This window comes from Leucopleurus acutus, assembly GCF_964270905.1.
Source record: "Leucopleurus acutus genome assembly, chromosome: X".
Lineage (NCBI taxonomy): Eukaryota > Metazoa > Chordata > Mammalia > Artiodactyla > Delphinidae > Leucopleurus > Leucopleurus acutus.
Window position 1 is genome coordinate 131,232,523 of NC_139148.1, and position 22,992 is coordinate 131,255,514.

At 44.5% G+C, this 22,992-nt stretch overlaps 1 protein-coding gene across 2 annotated transcripts in view; it reads right to left on the reverse strand.

Moving 5' to 3' along the window:
• The window catches only part of GAB3 (GRB2 associated binding protein 3), a gene marked incomplete at both ends in the record, with an annotated part of 60,057 nt that extends 44,324 nt beyond the window's left edge, over positions 1 to 15,733 (reverse strand). For both annotated transcript variants that reach the window (XM_082865414.1, XM_082865413.1), the window contains one exon: positions 15,662 to 15,733. In XM_082865414.1, the coding sequence (XP_082721540.1) occupies positions 15,662 to 15,733 (72 nt within the window). The remainder of the gene's footprint in view (positions 1 to 15,661) is intronic.
• Between the last annotated feature and the right edge of the window lie 7,259 nt (positions 15,734 to 22,992).

A 22,992-nucleotide genomic window follows, 5' to 3' on the forward strand; every position in this document is an offset into this window, starting at 1 on the left:
CTGTCAGCTTCCAATAAAAAAAGAACAAGATGCCACAATGGCTTTCTTTCTCCACTCTGGCTCTAGGTTCTGAACAGGTGGGAACTTACATCCTGAGAAGGACCTGAGGAAAGGTGGGAACTTATTTCCTTCTCTGTCGGGCCCAAATCTGGAGGTGGGTGTCACTTGATTCCTGGTGACCTTACACTGCAAATCAATAAAATGCTTCCCTCTCCTTTGCTTTCAGCTACCCAAAGATCATGACAGATTGGCTGAAGGACAAATTGCAAACAAAAAGGTGAAATTTACCGGTAAGAAATGCAAGGTCCAGTCCCCGGGCCTCAACAAAGCAAAACATCGACAGCACAAGCAGAGACTGGAGGAAAGAGATCTCAGCAAGAGCACAGAGGAAAACGCAGTTCTCTCGACAGGAAGCCAGGCGGGTGTGAGTCAGCGGTGGGGTGGCCGCCAGCCCCGAGCCAGGGGGACCTCCAGCCTCCAGGCGGGGAGGGGGCAGCTGGCTCCGCTCGGCCTGGTGCTCTGAACCCAGGAGTGCACTCAGTCCTGGTAGCAGCTCGGAGGAGGTGGATGGATGGCCTGAGAACCTGGAAGGAATGGCGGCATTGACCGGCCACCCTCACACTGGATGCCAGCGGGGCTCCCAGGTGAACAGAGCGAGGTGTGTTCCGTGTAATCTCAAGAGGTAACAACACCGGGCTGGATTCTCCCAGTCGGAGCTGTCACACGATTCTTTGGGAATTGTGTTTATGTAACCGGTTTCCTGTTGCTGGAACTGTCCGGATAACAAGTGATCGCTCAAAAACGTGGCCAGTATGTAACGAGATGACCACTGACACCCTTTCCAATCACTGAAGTTTACAGAACTGCACTGCGATCGGGCTTACAGACCACCCTGGTCAACGGCCCCTGTCTCTCTCAGACGTTTTAATCAAGCAGTCGAGAAGCCCCAGTGGTTATCTCTCTAAAATCATTCTCATATTCTTCCTTTTTGCTGCCCTCCCATTAATACCCTTTGTTTTCCAGTCTCCCTCACAGCTGGAATACAGACTCTGATGGTCTCTCCTGCCAGATCGTAAAGCAAAAGGATGACAAGCTCCAAGACTTAAATTCTTGGCTCGAAGCACGGTTGGAAAACTAGGCTTTCTATGATAGTGCTAAGACTCTCTTCTAGCTTACGTGCGCAGGCTGAGGTCATCCACAACAACCCTGGGCTTAACACTGCGAGTTGCCGAATTATTCCACCGGGTCTTATAAGTGAAACAAAGGGCACGCTTCGAAAAGACTGGGCCTGGAGGGTTGGAACGGGGACATTGGATGGCGTTGGGCTGAATCTGAGCCCCACTGGGAGGACCACCAAGGAGTCAGACTCCTCGGGAAGGAAGGTTTCGATCACCTCACCAGGCCCACAACGCTGAGCAGCTAAGGCATTGTCTTTCCCCTTTCTTTTCCCTACTGTTTTCTGTAGGATGGGTTGGTGGCAGTGAACTCGAGCTAAGTGGCATCGTTCAGCCTGTCAGGCACCCGCAGTAGTGATAGCAGGTTTCTCACCAGAACTAGTTCTGAGTTGTGGTTTGGGGTGTTTTTTCCTGGCTGTTTAACCTCAAAGCTGGTTCTCCAATCCTCTCACCATTTCTGTCAGAGACCCAATATCATTCTGATCAGCTCTTTTTCTGCTTAAATCAGTCAGGATCAGCTTCTGTTGCTTGCAAATTAAAACCCTGACTAGTACAACATCTACAAAGAGTGTGTGGTCAGTCCAAGTTTCCTCATCTCTAAAACACGCCAAAACTGAATGAAGAAATAACAAATATAAAAGGAGAAATTAAAGTTAGAAACATTAAAAAGTAGGACTTATTAATAATCAAAAAACGGGTTCACTGCCAAAACAAAAATCAATAAAACAGAAAACACCAACTAACCTAACCAACAGGGGAAAAAGGAACAGAGCACAAATTCGCAATGACAAGGAAGCAATACCTCTGAGAAGAGTAAAAACAAATTTAAAAAATCAGAAAAGCATTTCATAAAATTATATGTGATAAATTTGATGGCTTGGATGAAACAGACACTTTTCCAGGAAGAGTATAATTTATAAAACTGACTCAGGGAGAGATAGACTAAACAGACCAATTTCCATAAAAGAAATAGAGTTGACAAAGATCTAAACACACACAAAAAAGCAACAGATACAGTTTAGAGGGGAATTCTGCCAAAATTTTAAAGGGCTGTTAATTCCAACTCTACTTAAAATATTCTAGAATATGGCAAACTTCCAAATTTTTATATGACCCAAGTATAACATTTATGCCAAAATCTGCTAAAGATTGTACAGAAATAAATAAAGCCAAATTTAAAGCCAAAGACCAATCTCACTTATGAATGTTGATGCAAATATCCAATATAAAATATTAGTATGAATAATCCAACAACACAATGAAAAATACACCTTGCCCAGCTGGGGCTTATTCCAGAAATGTAAAGGTGGTCTAATATTAGATAATCTATTAATAGAATTCATTGCTTTGCTAGATTTAATGAAAAAGTCATATGACCATCACTAGAAATGCTGAAAAACTTCTTAATAAAATTCAACAATGACTTCTGATTAAAAAAAAAAACTCAGTAATACAGGAATTGTAGAATATTTCACTAACATAAAGAAAATATATTCTCCTAGCCCCAAAGTCAATATTTTTCTTTCTTTCTTTTTTTTAAAGTATTTAAAAAGAAAATTGTTTTAAGATTTTTTTAAAAATTTGTTCTTCGGCTGTGTTGGGTCTTCGTTGCTGCACATGGGCTTTCTCTTTAATTGTGGCAAGTGGGGGCTACTCTTTGTTGCGGTGCGTGGGCTTCTCATTGTGGTGGCTTCTCTTGTTGTGGAGCACGGGCTCTAGGCGTGTGGGCTTCGGTAGTTGTGGCTCGCGGGCTCAGTAGCTGTGGCTCGTGGGCTCTAGAGCTCGCGGGCTCAGTAGTTGTGGTGCACGGGCTTCATTGCTCCGCGGCATGTGGGATCTTCCTGGACCATGGCTCGAACCCGTGTCCCTGCATTGGCAGGCGGATTCTTAACCACTGCGCCATCAGGGAAGCCCTCTTTCTTTTTTTAAAGAGCAGCTTTATTGAAGTATAATTGGCACACAAAGAACTGTACATAACTAATGTGTACAATTTGATGAGTTTGACATATGTAGACACCTGTGAAATCATCACCACAGTCAAGGTAGTAGACATATCCATCACCTCCCTAAGTTTTCCTGTGTTCCTTTGTGTGTGTGTCAATGTGTGTGCAGTAAGAACACATATATGACATCTACCCCTCTAACAGCTTTTAAGTGCATAATATAGTATTGTTGGCTAGAGGCATTATGCTGTACAGCAGACCTCTAGAAATAATTTATCTTGTATAACTGAAACTTTATGCCAATACAGGCCAGCAATTCCACTGGTGGGTATATGCTCAAAAGAATTGAAATCAGGATCTCAAAGAGATATCTGTCCTCCCATGTCCATCCATCAGAACATTGTTTACAAAGCCAAGACATGGAAACAATCTAAGTGTTAGATGATGGATGAATGCATAAAGAAAATGCAGTATGTCCATACAATGGAATATTATTAAGCCTTAAAAAAAAGGCAATCCTGTCATTTGTGACATATGGATAAACCTGGAGGACATTGTGTTAAGTGAGATAAGCCAGACACAAATGGACAAATACTGCATGATTCCACTTATATGAGGTCCCTAGAACAGTCAACCTCATAGAAGCAGAGAACTGGATGGAGGTCACTGGGGGACAGGGGGAGAAGGAAATGAGGATTTGTTGTTCAATTGGTATAAACTTCTAATATTTTACTTAATAGGAAAACATTGAAGGCATGCCTATAAAAGTCAAGATCAAAATAAGCTTGCCCATTGTCAATACTACTGTTTCACATTGGGGTGTTAACCAACACATTTGGACAAGAGGAAAAAAACCAAGATACGTAAGAATTGAAAAAGGAAGTGGTAAACTCTTTCTATTTTGGGGACCTCCCTGGGGGTCCAGTGACTCAGCTCCGAGCTCCCAATGCACGGGGCCCAGGTTCCGCCCCCAGTCGGAGAACTAGATCCTGCACGCCACAACTAAAGAGCCCACATGCCGCAACTAAAAGATCCCGCCTGCCACAACTAAGACCTGGCGCAGGCAAATAAATTAAAAAAAAAACTCTTTCGTTTTGGGATGACATGATCGTATACACAAGAAATCCCCAAAGAAGAATCAACTGAAAAACTACTACAAAAAGTAAGAGAATTCAAAGGTAAGAGGATAGAATATTGATATGTTGGAATTATATTGGACCAATTTTGTGCATCTTGGCGCCACCTGCCTTCCAGGCCCAGCTGCTCACTCAGTGGGGAGCCATGGCCTCTGCTGAGAGACCCTCCCACCCTTCCCAGGCCCGAGCCAGTGAACCCTCAAATACTCCAGTTCCTTCCACCACTTCTGGATTCAGATGAGACACCAGGCCAAAAAACACTGGCTTTCCCAGTGGCTGCCCCAAAAGGCACTGAGAGACAGGAGCCGTAAGGGAACTGGCAGATACATTTATCTCCCTTCTTTGTTGCAAAAGACGGTTTCAAGGTGAATCGGTTCTACAGAGCCTGTCCAAATCCATCCAAATATCCCAACCAGTGGCTGTGTTTTCTCACGAAGCTATGGCCAACTCAGTAACACACGAATTTGCACGTTCTTTCCTTTCTTCCTTTTTCCCATCACTCTCACTGCACTGAGATTACAACCCCAACAAAGCCTTGGCAAAGAAGCCTTGGTGCAAGTTCTGTTTTCTAAGGAATTCAGGTGAAGACAGAAACCAATAGCCCTATGAATACAAACAAACAAACAAAAAACCCCAAACAGGCATAAGCCTAATAAGAATTGTGTAAAGACCAATGTGAAAAAAACATAAAAGCTGACTTGGATAGAAAGGTTCCACACTATGATGTCAGTTCTAAGTTCATTTAAAAATCTAACTTAACTCTCTTCCCCAGTAATAACAGGTTTTGTTTTGAAATTAAGCAAGCCGATTCTCAAGTTCATGGGGGAAAATTAAATCAAAACTAAACTCTAAAAACTCTTAAAACTCTATAACTCTAAAAACTCCAAAAAAAGAACAATAAAGGGGGACTAGCCATATCACTATTCAAATCAACTGTAAAACCTCTATAATGAAAGCAGCTTAATAACACATGAATTGACAGAGGGAGCAATGGAAGCTGAACCAGAAACTGAAACAAAAATAAATGTGGTGTTTGTCTCTCTCTTTCTGACTTACTTCACTCTGTATGACAGACTCTAGGTCTATCCACCTCACTACAAATACCGTATGCTAACACATATATATGGAATTTAAGAAAAAAAATGTCATGAAGAACCTAGGGGTAAGACGAGAATAAAGACACAGACCTACTAGAGAATGGACTTGGGGATATGGGGAGGGGGAAGGGTAAGCTGTGACAAAGCGAGAGAGAGGCATGGACATATATACACTACCAAACGTAAGGTAGTTAGCTAGTGGGAAGCAGCTGCATAGCACAGGGAGATCAGCTCGGTGCTTTGTGACCGCCTGGAGGTGTGGGATAGGGAGGGTGGGAGGGAGGGAGACGCAAGAGGGACGAGATATGGGAACATATGTATATGTATAGCTGATTCACTTTGCTATAAAGCAGAAACTAACACACCATTGTAAAGCAGTTATACTCCAATAAAGATGTAAAAAAAATAAATGTGGGAATTTCATATATAATAAGGAAGGACAGTATCTCAAATCAGTGGGGATACAGATGAACTTTTTAATAAGTAGTGCAGGCAAAACTGTACAGCCATTTGGAAAAAAATAAAGTCGGATCCATTCCTTACATCTGCACCAGGATAAACTCCAAATGGATCCCAAATCTCAATGTAAAAAACAAAACAAAACACACAGTCCGGGGCTCCTTTCTGCTGCCATCCAGCTGCCTGCCCCAGACTCGGCACCCAAGTGCCCTAAGCGCTGAGTAGGTGACCTCCCTGGGGAAGAATGGCCGCGGGCCTTGCCTGAAGGGCGAGAAATGTGCCAAGTTGCTGCCCTGATGGGGCCACACCCAAAGGCAACCACCCCCGCAGTGCAGCCACACTGGAGTCCCAAGCCTTTGGTGGGATGGAGCTGAGGGTCACACTTTCAAGTCAACCCAGGTTTTGGAGACCCCATCCCCGGCCACGTGCAGGCACTTGGGTCTCCCCTGTAGACCCCCATGCCCTCAATAAACCTGAACACTCAGGGAAGAAAATGAATAAAACAAAACAAGGGGCTTCCCTCGTGGCACAGAGGTTAAGAATCCGCCTACCAATGCAGGGGACACGGGTTTGAGCCCTGATCTGGGAAGATCCCACATGCCGTGGAGCAACTATGCCCGTGTGCCACAACTACTGAGCCTGCGTGCCACAACTACTGAAGCCTGCGCTCTAGAGCCTGTGCTCCGAACAAGAGAAGCCACCGCAGTGAGAAGCCTGTGCACCACAACAAAGGGTAGCCCCCGCTCACTGCAACTAGAGAAAGCCCACGCGCAGCAACGAAGACCCAACGCAGCCAAAAAATAGATAAATAAAATAAATTAATTAAAAACAAACAAACAAAACCATACAAGCACCAGAAGAAACCACAGGTGAATTCCTTTAAAACCAGGGAGGGGGAAAAGGCCTTCCTAAATCTGACTGAGAATCCAGAAGCTGTAAAAGAAAATACTGACACATTCTACTACATACACTTTTTCCCTTTGCACACACACACACACACACACACACACACACACACACACACACAACATAAGCAGAGTCAAAAATACAAGTGACAAACTGGGGAAACGTATACAAATCTCTTCTCACAAAGGACTTATCACCCCTCAGAAACTGCGACTAAAAGGACCAACATGTCAAGAAATGTTCAACCTCCCTCCGAATAAAAGAACTGCAAATTGAAACGACGCAGAAATACCATTTCTCACCTATCAGATGGCAAAAATCCCCAAGTTGAACAACACATGCTGGAAGGAATGCAAAATGGAACATTTGTTAATGTCTACTACATGTATAGATTCATAGCCCCAGCAATCCCAGCTCTGGGAATCATACAGATATACCTGCACAAGTACAAAATGTCACATATACCATGCGACTAGTTGTGGCAATGGATGCAAAATCAAAAGAGCGGCAACAACTCAGGTGTCCAAAATAGGGAACTGGTTGAATAAACATGCTACAGCCACACAGCAGGACATTGTACAGCTGTCAAAAGTAGTGAAGATCTCTGGTCACTGACATGGGCAGAATTCTAGAACAAAATTTTTTTGAGAATTTTCAAGATCTACTCTCTTAGCAACTTTCATATATACAATTCGGTGTTACTAGCTATAGTCGAGATGCTGTATATTATATCCTTAGGACTTATTTATTTTATAACTGCGAGCCTGGACCTTTGGACCACCTTCTCCCACTTCACCCCCCAACCGCCATCCCCCACCAATCTTTCCTCTGTATCTTTGAGTTCCTGCTCAACATTTTTGTTTTTTAAGATTTTACATAAAAGTGAGATCACATGGCATTTGTCTTTCCCTGTCTGACTTACTTCACTTAGCATAATGCCCCCAAGTTCCATCCATGTTGCTGCAAAGGGCAAGATGTCATTCTTTCTTACGGCTGAGTAATATCCCACTGCATGTATATGTATGCACCACAGCTTTTTTTTTTTTTTTTTGCGGTACGCGGGCCTGTCACTGTTGTGGCCTCTCCCACTGCAGAGCACAGGCTCCGGACGCGCAGGCTCAGCGGCCATGGCCCACAGGTCCAGCCACTCCGCAGCATGTGGGATCCTCCTGGACTGGGGCACGAACCCGCGTCCCCTGCATCGGCAGGCGGACTCTCAACCGCTGCGCCACCAGGGAAGCCCTGTACCACATCTTTATCCATTCATCTGTTGATGGGCACTTAGGTTGCTTCCACACCCACCTTGAATATTGTAAATAATGCTGCAATGAACGTGGGGGTGCAGATATCTTTTCAAGTTAGTGTTTTCATTTTCTTTGGATAAATATCCAGAAGTGGAACTGGTTGATCACATGGTAGTTCTATTTTTAATTTGGGGGGGAATCTCCATACTGTTCTCCGTAGTGGCTGCACCAATTTACATCTTCACCCGCAGTGCAGGAGGCTTCCCTTTTCTCCACACCCTCTCCAGCATCTGTTATTTGTGGCCTTTGTGATGGTGGCCATTCTCACGGGGGTGAGGGGACATCTCACTGCAGTTTTGATTTGCTTTTCCCTGATGATTAGTGATGTTGAGCATCTTCTCATGTGCTTGTTGACTGTCTGTATGTCTTCTTTTTTTTATTGGAATATGGTTGCTTTACAATTTTGTGTTATCTTCTGCTGTACAGCAAAGTGAATCAGCTATATGTATACACATGTCCCCTCTTTTTTAGATTTACTTCCCATTTAGGTCACCACAGATCTCTGAGTAGAGCTCCCTGTGCTTGTCTGTATGTCTTCTTAAATGAACAGACTAAGATATAGAATGGGATACTGTGTAAGAAAGTGGGGCGTAAGAAGCTATGTACAGGGCTTCCCTGGTGGCGCAGCGGTTGAGAGTCCGCCTGCTGATGCAGGGGACACGGGTTCATGGCCCAGTCCGGGAAGATCCCACATGCCGCAGAGCGGCTGGGCCCCTGAGCCATGGCCGCTGAGCCTGCGCGTCCGGAGCGTGTGCTCCGCAACGGGAGAGGCCACAGCAGTGAGAGGCCCGCGTACCGCAAATAAAATTAAAAAATTAAAAAAAGAAGCTATGTACATATGTCCTCGTATTTATAGAAAGAAATACCGGAAGTGTGAAGGAAAAAACTAAGAAAAATGGTTACTTGAAGGCTAAGGGCAATTAAGATGGATGAAGACAGGTGAGGGTGAGATTGTTCATTTTTGAATCATGTAAGTGTGATACTTATTCAATAACAGTTTAAAAGCTGAGATAAAAGCAGAAGAAGCAACTGAACAAAATTGCCCCAAAATAGACCCATGAAAGGATTTAAGACTTAGGTTGCAATTAAAATCATGCTGTACAAACATAAATACAAATGTCTTTTATATATGAAAAGATGTTCAACCTCACTCATAAAGAAATTCAGTTAAAATAAAATACCATTTATCAACTCTTGACTTTACAAAGATCAAAACGTTTGATAATACACTATATTTGGGGCATTGCAGAGAGACAAGCACTTTGATATCTATTGGCATTTTACATTCACATACACTTTGACTAAGAAATTCCACTTCTAAGCATTTTTTTACAAGCAGAATTAATTGCACATGACTACACAGACCAATGTACAAAGATATTCATGGCAGCATTGTTTATAGTAGCATGGGACTGGAAACAAGAAAAGGTCTATCATAGTAGCTGCATACAGTGAAATATTATGAAGTTGTTAAAGATAATGAGAAAGATCTCTATGTGCTGATATGGAACAATCCCCAAAATATACTAAGAAAGAGGGTTATAAAATAGTGAATATAGTATACTACCATTTGTTCAAAAAATATACTTGTATATGCATGGAATATATCTGGAAGGAAAATCCGCAATGCTTGCAGCTGGAGGGGGAAACTTACTTTTCACTGTATATACTTTGATATGCTTTGATTTTGAATCATATGCATATATTCCTTAAAAATACACTCTCTCTGGCAACATATAATGAAAATATATAGAGAGGAAGGACTCTTCAACAAATGGTGTTCAATCAATTGATTAACTATTTGTAAAATACAGTGAGTACAATAAATACTAACTGAAGAACATGAAAACACTAGTTAGAAAAGGTATCTGCACCCCTATATTCATTGCAGCATTCTTTACAACAGGCAAGATTTGGAAACAACCTAAGTGCCCACTGATGGATGAATGGATAAAGATGTGTATACATACACAATGGAATATTACTCAGCCATGAAAAAGACTGAAATCTTGCCATTTGCAACAACATGGATGGCCCTAGAGGGTATTATGCTAAGTGAAATAAGTGAAAGACAAATACCAAATACCATATGATTTCACTCATATGTGGAATACAATAAACAAATCAAACAAAACATACAAAAACAAACACATAGATACAGAGAAGAGAGTAGCGGTTACCAGCATTATGCTAATGTCAAAACCAGAGAAAGAGTACAAAAGAGACAAACTACAGACCAATATCCCTCATGAACAAAGTCACAAATACCCTCAGCAAAATATTAGCAAATTAAATCCAGCAATACATGAAAAGGGGCTTCCCTGGTGGCGCAGTGGTTAAGAATCCGCCTGCCAATGCAGGAGACACGGGTTTGAGCCCTGATCCGGGAAGATCCCACATTCTGTGGAGCAACTAAGCTAAGCCCATGTGGCACAACTACTGAGCCTGTGCTCTAGAGCCCGCAAGCCACAGCTACTGAGCCCATGTGCCACAACTACTGAAGCCTGCACGCCTAGAGCCCGTGCTCCCAACAAGAGAAGCCACCGCAATGAGAAGTCCGCGCACTGCAACGAAGAGTAGCCCCCGCTCGCCGCAACCAGAGAAAAGCCCGCGTGCAGCAACTAAGACCCAATGCAGCCAAAAATAAAATAAAATCAATTTATTTTAAAAAAACAAAAACATGAAAAGGATAAAACATCACAACCAAGTGAAGTTTATCCCAGGAACTCAAAGCTGGCTCCAGATACAAAAATCCATCAGAATAGTTCACCATAGTAACAGACAAAAAAAAAAAAAAAAAAAAGAAAATGCATATTATTATTTTTACACATGCAAGAAAGGCACTTAACAAATCCAATTCACGATAAAAAGTTTCAGCAAGCTAGCAATACAAGGGAAGTTCGGCCTGAGAAAAGGCACCCACAAAAAGCCTACGGCTAATGTACTTAAAAGGTGAAAGACTAAATGCTTTCCCCCTTAGATCAAGAAAAGTCAAGGATGTCTGTTCTCATCATTTTTATACAATATTGATAGTATTGAAAGTTCAAACTATAAATAGGTGAGTTTAGCAAGGTTGCAGAATACAAGGTTAATAAACAAAAATCAACTGACAAACGAATTCTAAAACTGGTATGGAAAAGCAAACGACCAACAATAGCCAAAACAACTCTGAAAAGAAAAACTAAGTTGGAGGGCTAAAACTGCCTGCTTTCAAGAATTACTATAAAGTTCTTGTCATCAAAACAGCATGGTGTTAGCATAAAGATGAACAAAGACATAAAGGGAACAGACTAGAGAACACAGAAATACTTACATAAATATGACCGATTGATTTAAAAATTTTTTTAACATCTTTATTGGAGTATAATTGCTTTACAATGGTGTGTTAGTTTCTGCTTCATAATAAAGTGAATCAGTTATACATATACATATGTTCCCATATCTCTTCCCTCTTGCGTCTCCCTCCCTCCCACCCTCCCTATCCCACCCCTCTAGGTGGTCACAAAGCTCCGAGCAGATCTCCCTGTGCTATGCGGCTGCTTCCCACTGGCTATCTGTTTTACGTTTGGTAGTGTATATATGTCCATGCCACTCTCTCACTTTGTCACAGCTTACCCTTCCCCCTCCCCATATCCTCAAGTCCATTCTGTAGTAGGTCTGTGTCTTTATTCCCATCTTACCCCTAGGTTCTTCATGACCTTTTTTATATTTTTCTTAGATTCCATATATATGTGTTAGCATACGGTATTTGTTTTCTCTTTCTGACTTACTTCACTCTGTATGACAGACTCTAGGTCCATCCAAGTTGCAAAAGTAATTCAATGGAATAAAGACAGTTTGTTCAATAAATGTAATTGGTTTGCAAGAAAATGAATCACAACATGAATGTTACACCTTGTACAAAATTTTTAACTGAAATGAATCATTGGTCTAAAGTGTAAAACTATAAAGTCTTTAGGAGAAAAAACATAGAAGAAAATCTTCAGGATCTAGGGTTAGGCAAGAGTTCTTAGATTTGACAGTAAACATGATCCATAAAAGAAAAATTGACAAATTGGACTTAATCAAAACTTTAAAATCTTTGTTCTATAAAAGATACTGTAAAGAGAAAGAAAAGACAAACTATAGCCTGGTAGAAAATATTTGCAAATTATATACCCAACAAAGAACTTGTATGCAGAGATAAAAGTAGTACCTGGATCTTAGTGTTGTTTTGAAGATTAAATGAGATAATTCAAGTAAAGTCCTTAGTGTAGTGTCTGGCACATACAACCACTCAATAAATGTGAATTATTATAATTTTATTATCATCATTGTTACAGCATTCTTTAAAGTTGAGAAAATAAAAGCAAGATAACTGTTCATCAACAGAGAAATTGTTAAAATATGTTATGTCTATGACCAGGAGTGTTACGCAATGGTTTAAAAGAATGAAGCAAATCTATACATACTAACTTGGAAAGATGTCCGGGATTGTTGTGAAAAAAGAAAATCGCAGGACAGTTTGTATAGTATGATCTCATTTGTGCAAAAAGAAAATTGTATCTTCTTCGAAATTTTTAAAGAATAACACTAGCCAAACTTCTAACAGTTGTCATCCCTAGGGAGGGGCGTGGAAGGGAATGAGGAGGGGTGCACAGGAAGGGTAGGATGTGGGGAAAATTAAAGAGGGTCTTTCACTTTTTACTGTATTTATTCCTAGATCATTTGGCTGTTTATAAGAATAAGTTCGTATATTTGTGAAAGAAAAAACAGAAAAGAATCAACCATCTTTTAAAAGAGCAGTAATTCACCTGTCAGAATGGCAAAAAGTCTACAAACAATAAATGCTGGGGAGGGTGTGGAGAAAAGGGAACCCTCCTACACTGTTGGTGGGAATGTAGACTGGTGCAGCCACTATGGAGAACAGTATAGAGGCTCCTTAAGGAAGTAGAAATAGAGCTACTGTATGACCCAGCAATCCCGCTCCTAGGCATATATCTGGAAAAGATGAAAAGTCTAATTCAAAAAGATACATGCGCCATAGCAGCACTATTCACAGTAGCCAACACGTGGAAACAACCTCAATGTCCATTGACAGAGGAATGGATAAAGAAGATGTGGTACGTATATCTACAACAGAATATTACTCGGCCATAAGAAAGAATGAAATATTTGCAGCAACGTGGATGGACCTAGAGATTATCATACTAAGTGCAGTAAGTCAGAGAAGGACAAATACCATATGATATCACTTATATGTGGAATCTAAAAAAAAATACAAATGAACTTACAAAACAGAAATAGACTCACAGACGTAGAAAACAAACTTATGATTACCAAAGGGGAAGGGTAGGGGATAAGTTAGTTCAGGATTAGTAAATACACACCACTATATATAAAATAGATAAACAACAAAGACCTACTATATGGCACAGGGAACTATATTCAATATCTTGTAATAACCTATAGTGAAGAAAATCTGAAGGTGTACAGCTGAAAGTAACACAATATTGTAAATTAACTATAGTTAAATTTAAAATTTAAAGAGCAGTGATAAAACTATCTTTCATAGATTCGAGAATGAAACACCAGCTTACCTCGGACTGAAGGACTTACCTAAATACAGACTTAGCTTCCATCTGTGGTTTACAAACATTAACAGAGAGCTACTTGGCTGGCAGCGCAAAGAACTAAGTTATTGCCCTAGTTGTGCCACTAAGTAGCTTCGTTATGTCATTGTGTAACACATGTGAGACTCTGGACTTCTGGAGGACAGGGATAAAGTCTCTTTTGCTCTCTCTAGCCAATGGCATAGGGCCTGGTTCAGAGTTGGTGCTCAATTAAAAGGAAGACGGAATGAGCACTCCCGACAGGATCTGAGTGAAAAGCGGCTTGTGAGCACTGACAAATGATCGCCATCTAGTGGCAATACGGGATTCCTACAGAACTTAAAGACGAGCGGAAACTGACTATGGGGTGTGTTTCAGGGACTCCTTTCAACCAAAGAGCATCGACTGTCGAAACGACTATGTCCCTCATTATAAAAAGTTCCCAACCATAGCCTGAGAGGCCCAGGTTTATGTCTTGGAGTGTTGGTAAGATGACATCTAGGTAGTCTTGTGTCCTAAGTCTCCTCCTTCACCACCCCATCACATGCCCCACACGCCTATAAGCTGTGCAAAGTCCACACCTGCCACACCTCCACTGCACCTCAAGAGAACGAAGCTCATGTAATAAGAGGTACGGACACCCATGCCTTCCCGAGGTGGATGAAGTACTAATAAAGTTTCCTAAGCCAGTCTGGTCAGGACAAGATAGAAAACAGGATTGGAAAAAAATCTGCCACGAACTTTGCAGTCCAGGTTCGGCACCTTCCTGCATCATCTGACAATATGCCGTAAACATTTAAGATGTCTCACATTCCGAAGGGCAACAAGGAAAGCTACCTCGAGCTGGCTTTGTAAGTGCTGCGCTCTGTGACAGACCCTCATCTGAATATCATGAGTCTTCAAAGCAGATGCACCGTTAGCGAAGCAGCTGGTGCCTTAGAGGCTGAGCAATAGTGGACCTCGTGTCTATAGACTCGGGGACTCAAAAAGAATGATGAAGGTAAACAGTGGTAGTAATCAGAAGAATCTAGGTGTGTCTACATCTATGGCATCTACACGCTAAGTGGAACATGCCTCTAAAACGCTGCTCAGCAGAACAAACGGCAAAAAACTTCGCAAAGAGGGCTTCCCTGGTGCCGCAGTGGTTGAGAATCTGCCTGCCAATGCAGGGGACATGGGTTCAAGCCCTGGTCTGGGAAGATCCCACATGCCGCGGAGCAACTGGGCCCGTGAGCCACAACTACTGAGCCTGCGCGTCTGGAGCCCGTGCTCCGCAACAAGAGAGGCCACGATAGTGAGAGGCCCGCGCACCGCGATGAAGAGCGGCCCCCGCTCGCCGCAACTAGAGAAAGCCCTCGACAGAAACGAAGACCCAACACAGCCATAAATTAATTAATTAATTAATTAAAAAAAAGAAAAAAACTTCGCAAAGAGTCGCAAGAGACGGACACTAGTGTAGTCCCGGGTCAATGGAGAAAGGGGTCTGAGCAGCTGTACGTTGCTTGTCCCGAGGACGCGGGTGGACATAATGAATGTTCGAGCTGTGGCTCGTACATTTAAGGTGGGCTCTCCCGAGTGCCCCTTGTCTCATCCTAGCAAAAGTCCATGGTTACCGGAGGTTCTCGAAAAGCGCAGTGTCCGCAGAAAGGAGAAGCTGAGAAGCGACACCCTGAGGAAGGCTGTGGACGGTCGTGTCCGACGACAGCTCCGCGGGAAGACGGAGCTCGCGACCCCGGGGGAAAGCGGAGCCTCCGCGCCCGCCCCGTGCAGGCGGCACGTCCCGGGGTCCCCGTCCCTCTCCCCCACCGCGGCACTGCGACAGGGCCGCTCTTTCGGGAGGTTCCCCCGGCCGCTCCCGCACCGAGACGGACGCCCGGGCTCGCCCCACCCGCCTCCCTCCCGTCGGCTCAGCGCGCTCCGGCTCGACGTGCGATCTCGCTTTCCGTCCGCCGGCCTCGCCCGCAGCCCGAGCGCGGGGCTCCCGGGCCACTCCGAGGCCACCCCGCGGCCTCCCGGGGCCCCGAGGACGCGCGGCGACGCCCCTACTCACGTAGCGCTGCAGCTTCCTCTCGGGGGGCGACTTGACGAGCCAGCCCGTGCACACTGCGTCGCCCGCGCTCATCGTGCCGCGCTTCCTCCGGCTGGGCCGGCGTCCGCGGCGGGAGGAAGTCGGCGGGGATGCCGGCGGGGCGGGCCCAGCGCCTCCCGCCCGCCCGCCCGCCCTCCAGCGCCGCCCCCGCGGCCCCGCGACCCCCGTCCTGAGGGGACGGGCGCCACCCCCGGCCTCGGGCAGGAAAGCCCTGCGGGCCAGAGCCGGTCCCCCGCCGCCCTCGCCCCCGCCCGCGGTCAGCCGCGTCTGAAGGGCTGGTGCCCGGGCCTCGGGGTCACGAGAGCCGAAATCTAGACCCCGCACCTGCAATGTCAATGCTTAGGGATGAAGAAAAGCCTAACTGCCCCTTGACTTCCCGTTTCCACTTGGTGGTTTGCAAATTACTGCTTCTGCTGTGCCCCTCCCCCGAAGACCTCTTTATCCGGTGATGAGCTCTGCAGCAAAACTAAATCCAAATCATCCATAATCAAAAGGTTCAAAACTGGAAGTGCTGTTTGCAGTCTCTTTGACCCGAAGGCTTTAAAACATGGATCCAAGAATGATGGTGCAGGCGGTGTGCTGAGCCCGGTAAGTAACAGCCACGCACATGACACTTACGCAGACATGCGGCTGCAGGGCCGGTGAGTGTGCACACCACTGGACAGGCATTAGCTCCCTGGATCCATACACACTATCAAGTGGGCTTGATCATGATCTCAGTTGTGCGCGTGCGTGAAATGAGAAACAGGATCATATCACCCTCCAAAGTCGCACAAGTAGGAACTCAGCTGAGAGGCAGCCAGGCCTCTCTGTGCTGCTCTTCGAGGCACACTCTGCCCTTTATGAACACACTTTATAAACAGAAAAGCACGGATATCAAATTTCGGGGCCGCATCCACAATGCTAATCCGAGTGATTAGTATGGCGTCACCTGGCCAGCTCCCTGACCTGTAGTGCTCTTTTCCCTCGGCGTGACACCTCTCCCTTAGAAGTGACACTTGGAAGAAACAAATGCCACATCATTTCTTTGACTTACAAAAAGACTTCTCAGCCTCCTACCATACATCTGAAATTTCCACAGTGATGACTCTTGTATGGTAGGGTTCATGTGTTGTTCTGTAATCAGTCAGGGTTCAGTGAAGGGAACAGAGTTTGCTCTAGGTGTTTCAAGCAGAAAGGGATTTAATTTAGGGAAGAAGGTGCTTATAAAATCAATGGAGTGCTGGAGCATTGGGAGTCTGTGGGCGCTGAAAGCAACAACAACTCACTCCTGGCAAAATAATACTGCTATCCTATCCCTCCTACAAAACTAAAAAGCACTCCCTAAAACAGGACACCAAAAGGCCCATCCGTCACTGTAGCCGTCTCTAGTTCAGACACCACCTCACTTCAATATCCTAAAACCTAAAGAAAAACATAAAGCTAACCTCTATCAGTCTTTATTTGACATACATAAAATCTGGAGAGAAGGAATATGGGAAAAGTTTATATGTTCACCACACACACACACACACACACACACACACACACACACAGACGCGCACACACAGCTACTACAATTCTCCTTTCTATAACTGATCTTGAGATCATAATTTCATTGGTCTTTATAACTTCCTTCTTCACTACAGTCCCTGTCCTCCTTTTGCTCTCCAGCCTCAGCTGGTCAGAATTCTTTACCTGGTAAGTCAACCAAACCTTTATTCCCACTGAGCCTGAATCCTTAGTGGTCCTGCCTGGATGTGACAGTAGTAGGAGATGCCCCAGAGGATCCCTTGGATTTAAGACATAGTCCTTCCCAATCCCCTGGTATAACAGTGACCCTGTTTCAACTTGGCAATCAATGTCAACCATCCAAGCCTGCTCAGGAGACCTGTGGTTCAGTGGCATAAAGAACCCTAAATGGCAACATGATGGGACCAGCGTGTGGGTCCTGGTTGAAGCATTCCTACCTCGGAACCCAACAGAGCTCTGAGCCGCTCCGCGCCGGGAGTAGATGAGTGGGTGTGATGGTGAGAGGAGTCCTTCCCACTTCTTGATTGTGGGCCCGTGGATTCTGGCTAAGGAGGAACAGCACCGCATAGTGGCCACCAGCTCACCTCCCCCTTTCAGTGTCTTTTCACCCACCTAGCCTAGGAAGTGAGCCTTCACTAGACTGACCAGCACAGATCCTTTCAGGCCAGGGGTTTCAGGGCAATCTCTCAGTATCAGCACGTAGCACACGTCTTGTGTCTTATAGTGATTGCCTTGGTCGGAAGCACTGTTATGTGAAATATTGTGAAACTGAATGCAGGACAGTAAGTCTACGGGTGGCCATGCTAGCAGAAAGGTGGCCCATGACAAGTACCTATTCAAGTGAGGACAAATTGTGGCCCCTTCCCCACAGATGTGGTCTGATTTCATCAATCGCCACAAGGTGGTGGGCTCGTCCCCCAGGGAAGGCTACCTTATTGGGAACTCAGTGTGGGTCTCTGCTGTGGACAGGCAGAGTACTTAGCAGCGGCAGTGACAGTGGCCATGACCACATCAACTGATGGCAGTTCCTGGGAGGGGAGCCTCACCCCTGCTGATTCCTTTAACCTCTGTAAACAATCTGCCCATTAGATTCTCCTCAGTTCAACCCATAGAGCCTCTCATTTGCTTCCTTCGGAGACCCTGACCAACAGACCTATGAGGTTACACGTGGGAGTCAAGGGAAAGAGTGTCACCCACAGCAGGGGCCACAGAGGTTGATCAAAAGGAAAATACGATGGCAGTAGAGGGCATGATTTCCTTCAACACTCCAGGAACCCACAGTCTGTTTCTCCTTTTAGGACTTGCCAAAGCTCCATGTAATGTTGCAGTGCATCGAGTGGCTGGTACCTGCCGCAGAGACTTTCCTTGCCTGGGGTTCCACTAAAAACACGTCACCTTACAGATTACTTGCTGAAGCACTGGTGGCACAATTTCATGTCGTATATGTTGCCTGCAGAATCTGAAGAGCCCCAGCAAATGCGGTGCCCCTTTCTGAGTGGTAGGTGGTATGCAGTGCAGCAACTCACTGAATATCCAGTACGGTCCAGACCATCTCAAAACATCACTAAGGGTCAGCCTCTTGAGTTTTCATGGGCGTTATCTCCCACACTCTGGCATACAGGTGTCCTAATGAAGCATCTCTGCTACCTCTTGTCCACCAGGTGCAGTAAGCGTGATGTCTTCGGTGTAATGGCCCAGCATGATGTTCACCGTGATTGTTGAAACAATCAAGTTCCATTCATCCGAGATGATGACAGAGAGTCACAGGATGGCTTGTTTGCACTCCAGCCTGGGGAGACTAGATAATTTGAATAGCAAGTGGTTTTTTAGAACCTGGATTCCCTTTGTGGCTTACCCATTTCTCATTTATTTAAATTAGGTTTAGGAAAAACAAATACCGTATGCTAACACATATATATGGAATCTAAAAAAAAGGGGCTCTGAAGAACCTAGGGGCAGGACAGGAATAAAGATGCAGACGTAGAGAATGGACTTGAGGACAAGCGGAGGGGGAAGGGTAAGCTGGGACGAAGTGAGAGAGTGGCATGCACATATATACACTACCAAACGTAAAACAGATAGCTAGTGGGAAGCAGCCGCATAGCACAGGGAGATCAGTTCAGTGCTTTGTGACCACCTAGAGGGGTGGGATAGGGAGGGTGGGAGGGAGGGGGACGCAAGAGGGAAGAGATATGGGAACATATGTATATGTATAGCTGATTCACTTTGTTATAAAGCAGAAACTAACACACCATTGTAAAGCAATTATACTCCAATAAAGATGTTAAAAAAATAAAATAGGTTTAGTTTGAAATACATAACCAACAAGGATCTACTGTATAGCACAGGGAACTATATTCAATATCTTGTATTAACCTATAATGGAAAAGAATCTGAAAATAATATATATATATATATATATAAAACTGAATCACTGTGCTGTACATCTGAAACTAACACGATATTGTAAATCAACTATACTTCAATAAAATAAATGAATAAATAACATTTTTTTAAAAAACAAAAAAGAGCAAGGCTCCCCAACCAAAAAAAAAAAAAAAAAGTTCTTTAAGTACTGTAAATCTTGTAACTAGGAGGACTTATGAAAATAAATGTCCACTATTAAGGAAGAGTTTCTATTTTAATTATGTTATGTGGGGCAAAGTGGCCATGCATCTAACTTATTCTCTGTGAAAAGAGAGAAAATTTGAAAAGAAAATTCTTCTCCAATTTCTGGATGAGGGACAAACATGAGGAGATAGCTATACGTGTGTGTGAAAGGCCAATAATGTAAAATCCGCAAGTAAAATCTGCAAACAAAAAGAATTATACACCATGACCAGGTGGGGCTTATCCCAGAGATGCAAGGCTCATTCAGTATATGAAAATCAGTGATATCCACCATATTGACGAGCAAAAGAGGAAAAGTCACAGGATTATATCAATTGATGCAGAACAAACCCAATATCAATTCATGACAAAAACTCTCACAAAACTAGGAATAGGGGGGAATTTCCTCAACTTGTTAAAGAACATCTATGGAAGACATATGACTAACATCATATGACTAACTTCGTACTTAAATGGTGAAAAACTGGGCACTTTCTCCTAATGGTTGGGAACAAGGCAAGGCTATGTGCTCTCACTACTCTTATTTAACGTAGTGTTGGAAGTTCTAGCCAGTGCAATAAGGAAAAAAAAAGAAAAAGAAAGAAAGAAACAAAGGGCACACAGACTGGGAAGAAGAATTAAAAGTGTCTTCATTTGCAGATGATATAATTGTCTTCATAGAAAATCCAAAGGAATCTACATGAAAAATTCCCATAAATAATAAGTGAGCTTTACAGGGTTGCAGGATACAAGATCAACACATAAATCTCTGTACACAATTTCAAGGCTCATTATATAACTACAGTGATCAAGATTGTGTGATACTGGTAGAGGAATAAACACATAGATAAATGGAACGGAGTAGAGAACCCAGAAATAGACCCACATACATTTACCCAACTGGTTTTTGACAAAGGTATAAAAGCATCCGCATGGGGTATGCCACTCCCAGAAAGGGGCCCACCAAGCATCGTACTTTCTTCGTGACAGTGGGTTCGAGGTACAGCAACTTGTTTTTCTCTTTGGAGGGACAATGCCAATATGCTTCAGTCCACTGGTGCCCAGAAACTTCATGAAAGTTTTGGGCCCCTGAGTTTTTATGGGGCTTATCTTTCACTCTGTGGTGAAATATTTGCTACTGCCCGTGCACTAGGTCCAGTCAGCGTGACGTCATTAACGTGGCAGACCAGTATGATGGTTTGGGGGACAATGAGATGATCACGTCAACGCCCAGGGACTTCATTATGGTAATGTGCCCGATAATTGAAGGGACAGTGACCGGGGCTTTCTTTTGACCCTCTTTCCATAATTGTGCTCAGTCCTTCAGGAAGCCTCTGTGGGAATTCATCCAGCTGCCAATTATGCGATCAGGAACTGGGGAAAGAGCCACAGGGGGTCCACAGGGAGAAAGACGCAGACTAAAGACTCCATTTCCGACCAGTGGACCACAGTGGAAAGTCGGAGGAAGGTTTAAAGTACACAGTTGTGTTATGTGTACCTGGCCTCACCTTCGCTTGAGGGCTGAGTCTGTGAATTGATGGGGTCCGGGAATTAGATGAGGGGCCATGATTTTCCATCGTGGTGATTCAAGGCAGGCTGCCGTTCACCAGATCTAGAGTTTTTGTTGGTGGTGGTCTACTACAGGTGGCCTTTTAACAGGATTCCATGATTCATCACTCTGAAGATCCTTGGGGATAAAACATTCTTGCCATCTTTACATGGCCTTATCCTCTTCTGTGTCCTTCTTCTCTTCTAAGGATACTTGTCGTTGGATTTGGGGCCCACCTGAGTCATCCAGGATGACCTCATCTGTAGATCCTTAACTTCAGTACCTCTACAAAGACCCTTTTTTCAAGTAAGTTCGTTTTCATAGAGTCCAGGGGTTAGGTCCGAAGTGGGGGGCCAGTCTTCATCCCACTATAGATGTGAAGCCATTGAAGAGCTTTGAGCAGAGGAGGGACATGGCCTGACTCACAATTTAATGGCTCTTTCCAGGGGCTGTGTTGAGGAGACAATATAGTTGGAAAAAACAGAAAGAAGGGGTAAGTGCAGGAGGCGAGTGAAAAATGTAGGAGAGCCATGGTGATGACATGGACTCCAGTGACAGTATTGAGGGTGGTGAAAAACTACCAGATTCTGGATCTTTTGAAAGCAAAGCCGAGAGGATTTGCTAACAGATCTGATGAGGAGTGTTGGAGAACCATTAGTGAGTACCTGAAATTTAGCCAAATATATACCAACGGAGCATTATAAAATTATGGGATGGGGAGTGTAATGAACTGCTCGTGGATTGGTTGATATTGAGGACTTTGGCTATGTATAAAAAATCAAGTTAGAGCATTAATATTATTACTACAGGAGGGAAGAGGGCTTGAACCTGGAGCGGCTACTTGCTTGGCCGTTCAGTACCACAGCCACGAACCCGCTTTGACTGTCCAGCAGTTCACATGGAGCCCCGTCGTGGAGCTGAAATCTAGCTGTGCTGTAACCGTAAAGCGCACACCAGAAAGACTTGGTACAGAAAAAAAACACAAAAAGAGCGTAAAATATGCCATTCACAATGCTGTGTATTGCTTATATGTTGAAATGATAATATTGTGGATCGCTGCGTTAAATAAAGTTTGTTATTAAAATCGATTTAACTTTTAACGTTGTACTTTCTTTTCCAAATGGCTGCTGGAGAATTTAAAAGTCCACAAGTGGCTCGCACTCTTGTTTCTATCGCCAGTGCCACTCTAGCTGGATGGGAATTACAAGCGGCAAAGGACGCTATGCGCCTCAACGTCTTCATTTTGCCATCGGGACTGATCCGACAGCCACCTTCAAGGGTTGGGGAGGAAGCAAGGTGCGCTCAGGGGGTGCCCGTGCGCTCCCGTCCGGGTAAAACCGCAACGAAGGAGAGCGAACCGCTGCCGGGCCATGCCCACAGACTACGAGCCGCCCCGGCGAGCTGCGCAGGCGCTCCTAGACCTGGCCGCCGAAGGCGGGGAGAGGCCCAGGGCGCACGCGCGGACGCGCCAGCGTCCCGGCCGCGTCCACCAATGAGAGTGTGCAGCCGTGCGGCGCGCGCTTGGGGCTCTGCCCCGCGAGCCCGGCCCCGCCTCGCCCCGCCCCGCTGCACGACACGCACGGGGCGGCGCACAGGTGGGCGGGCCCTAGTGGCGCGGCCT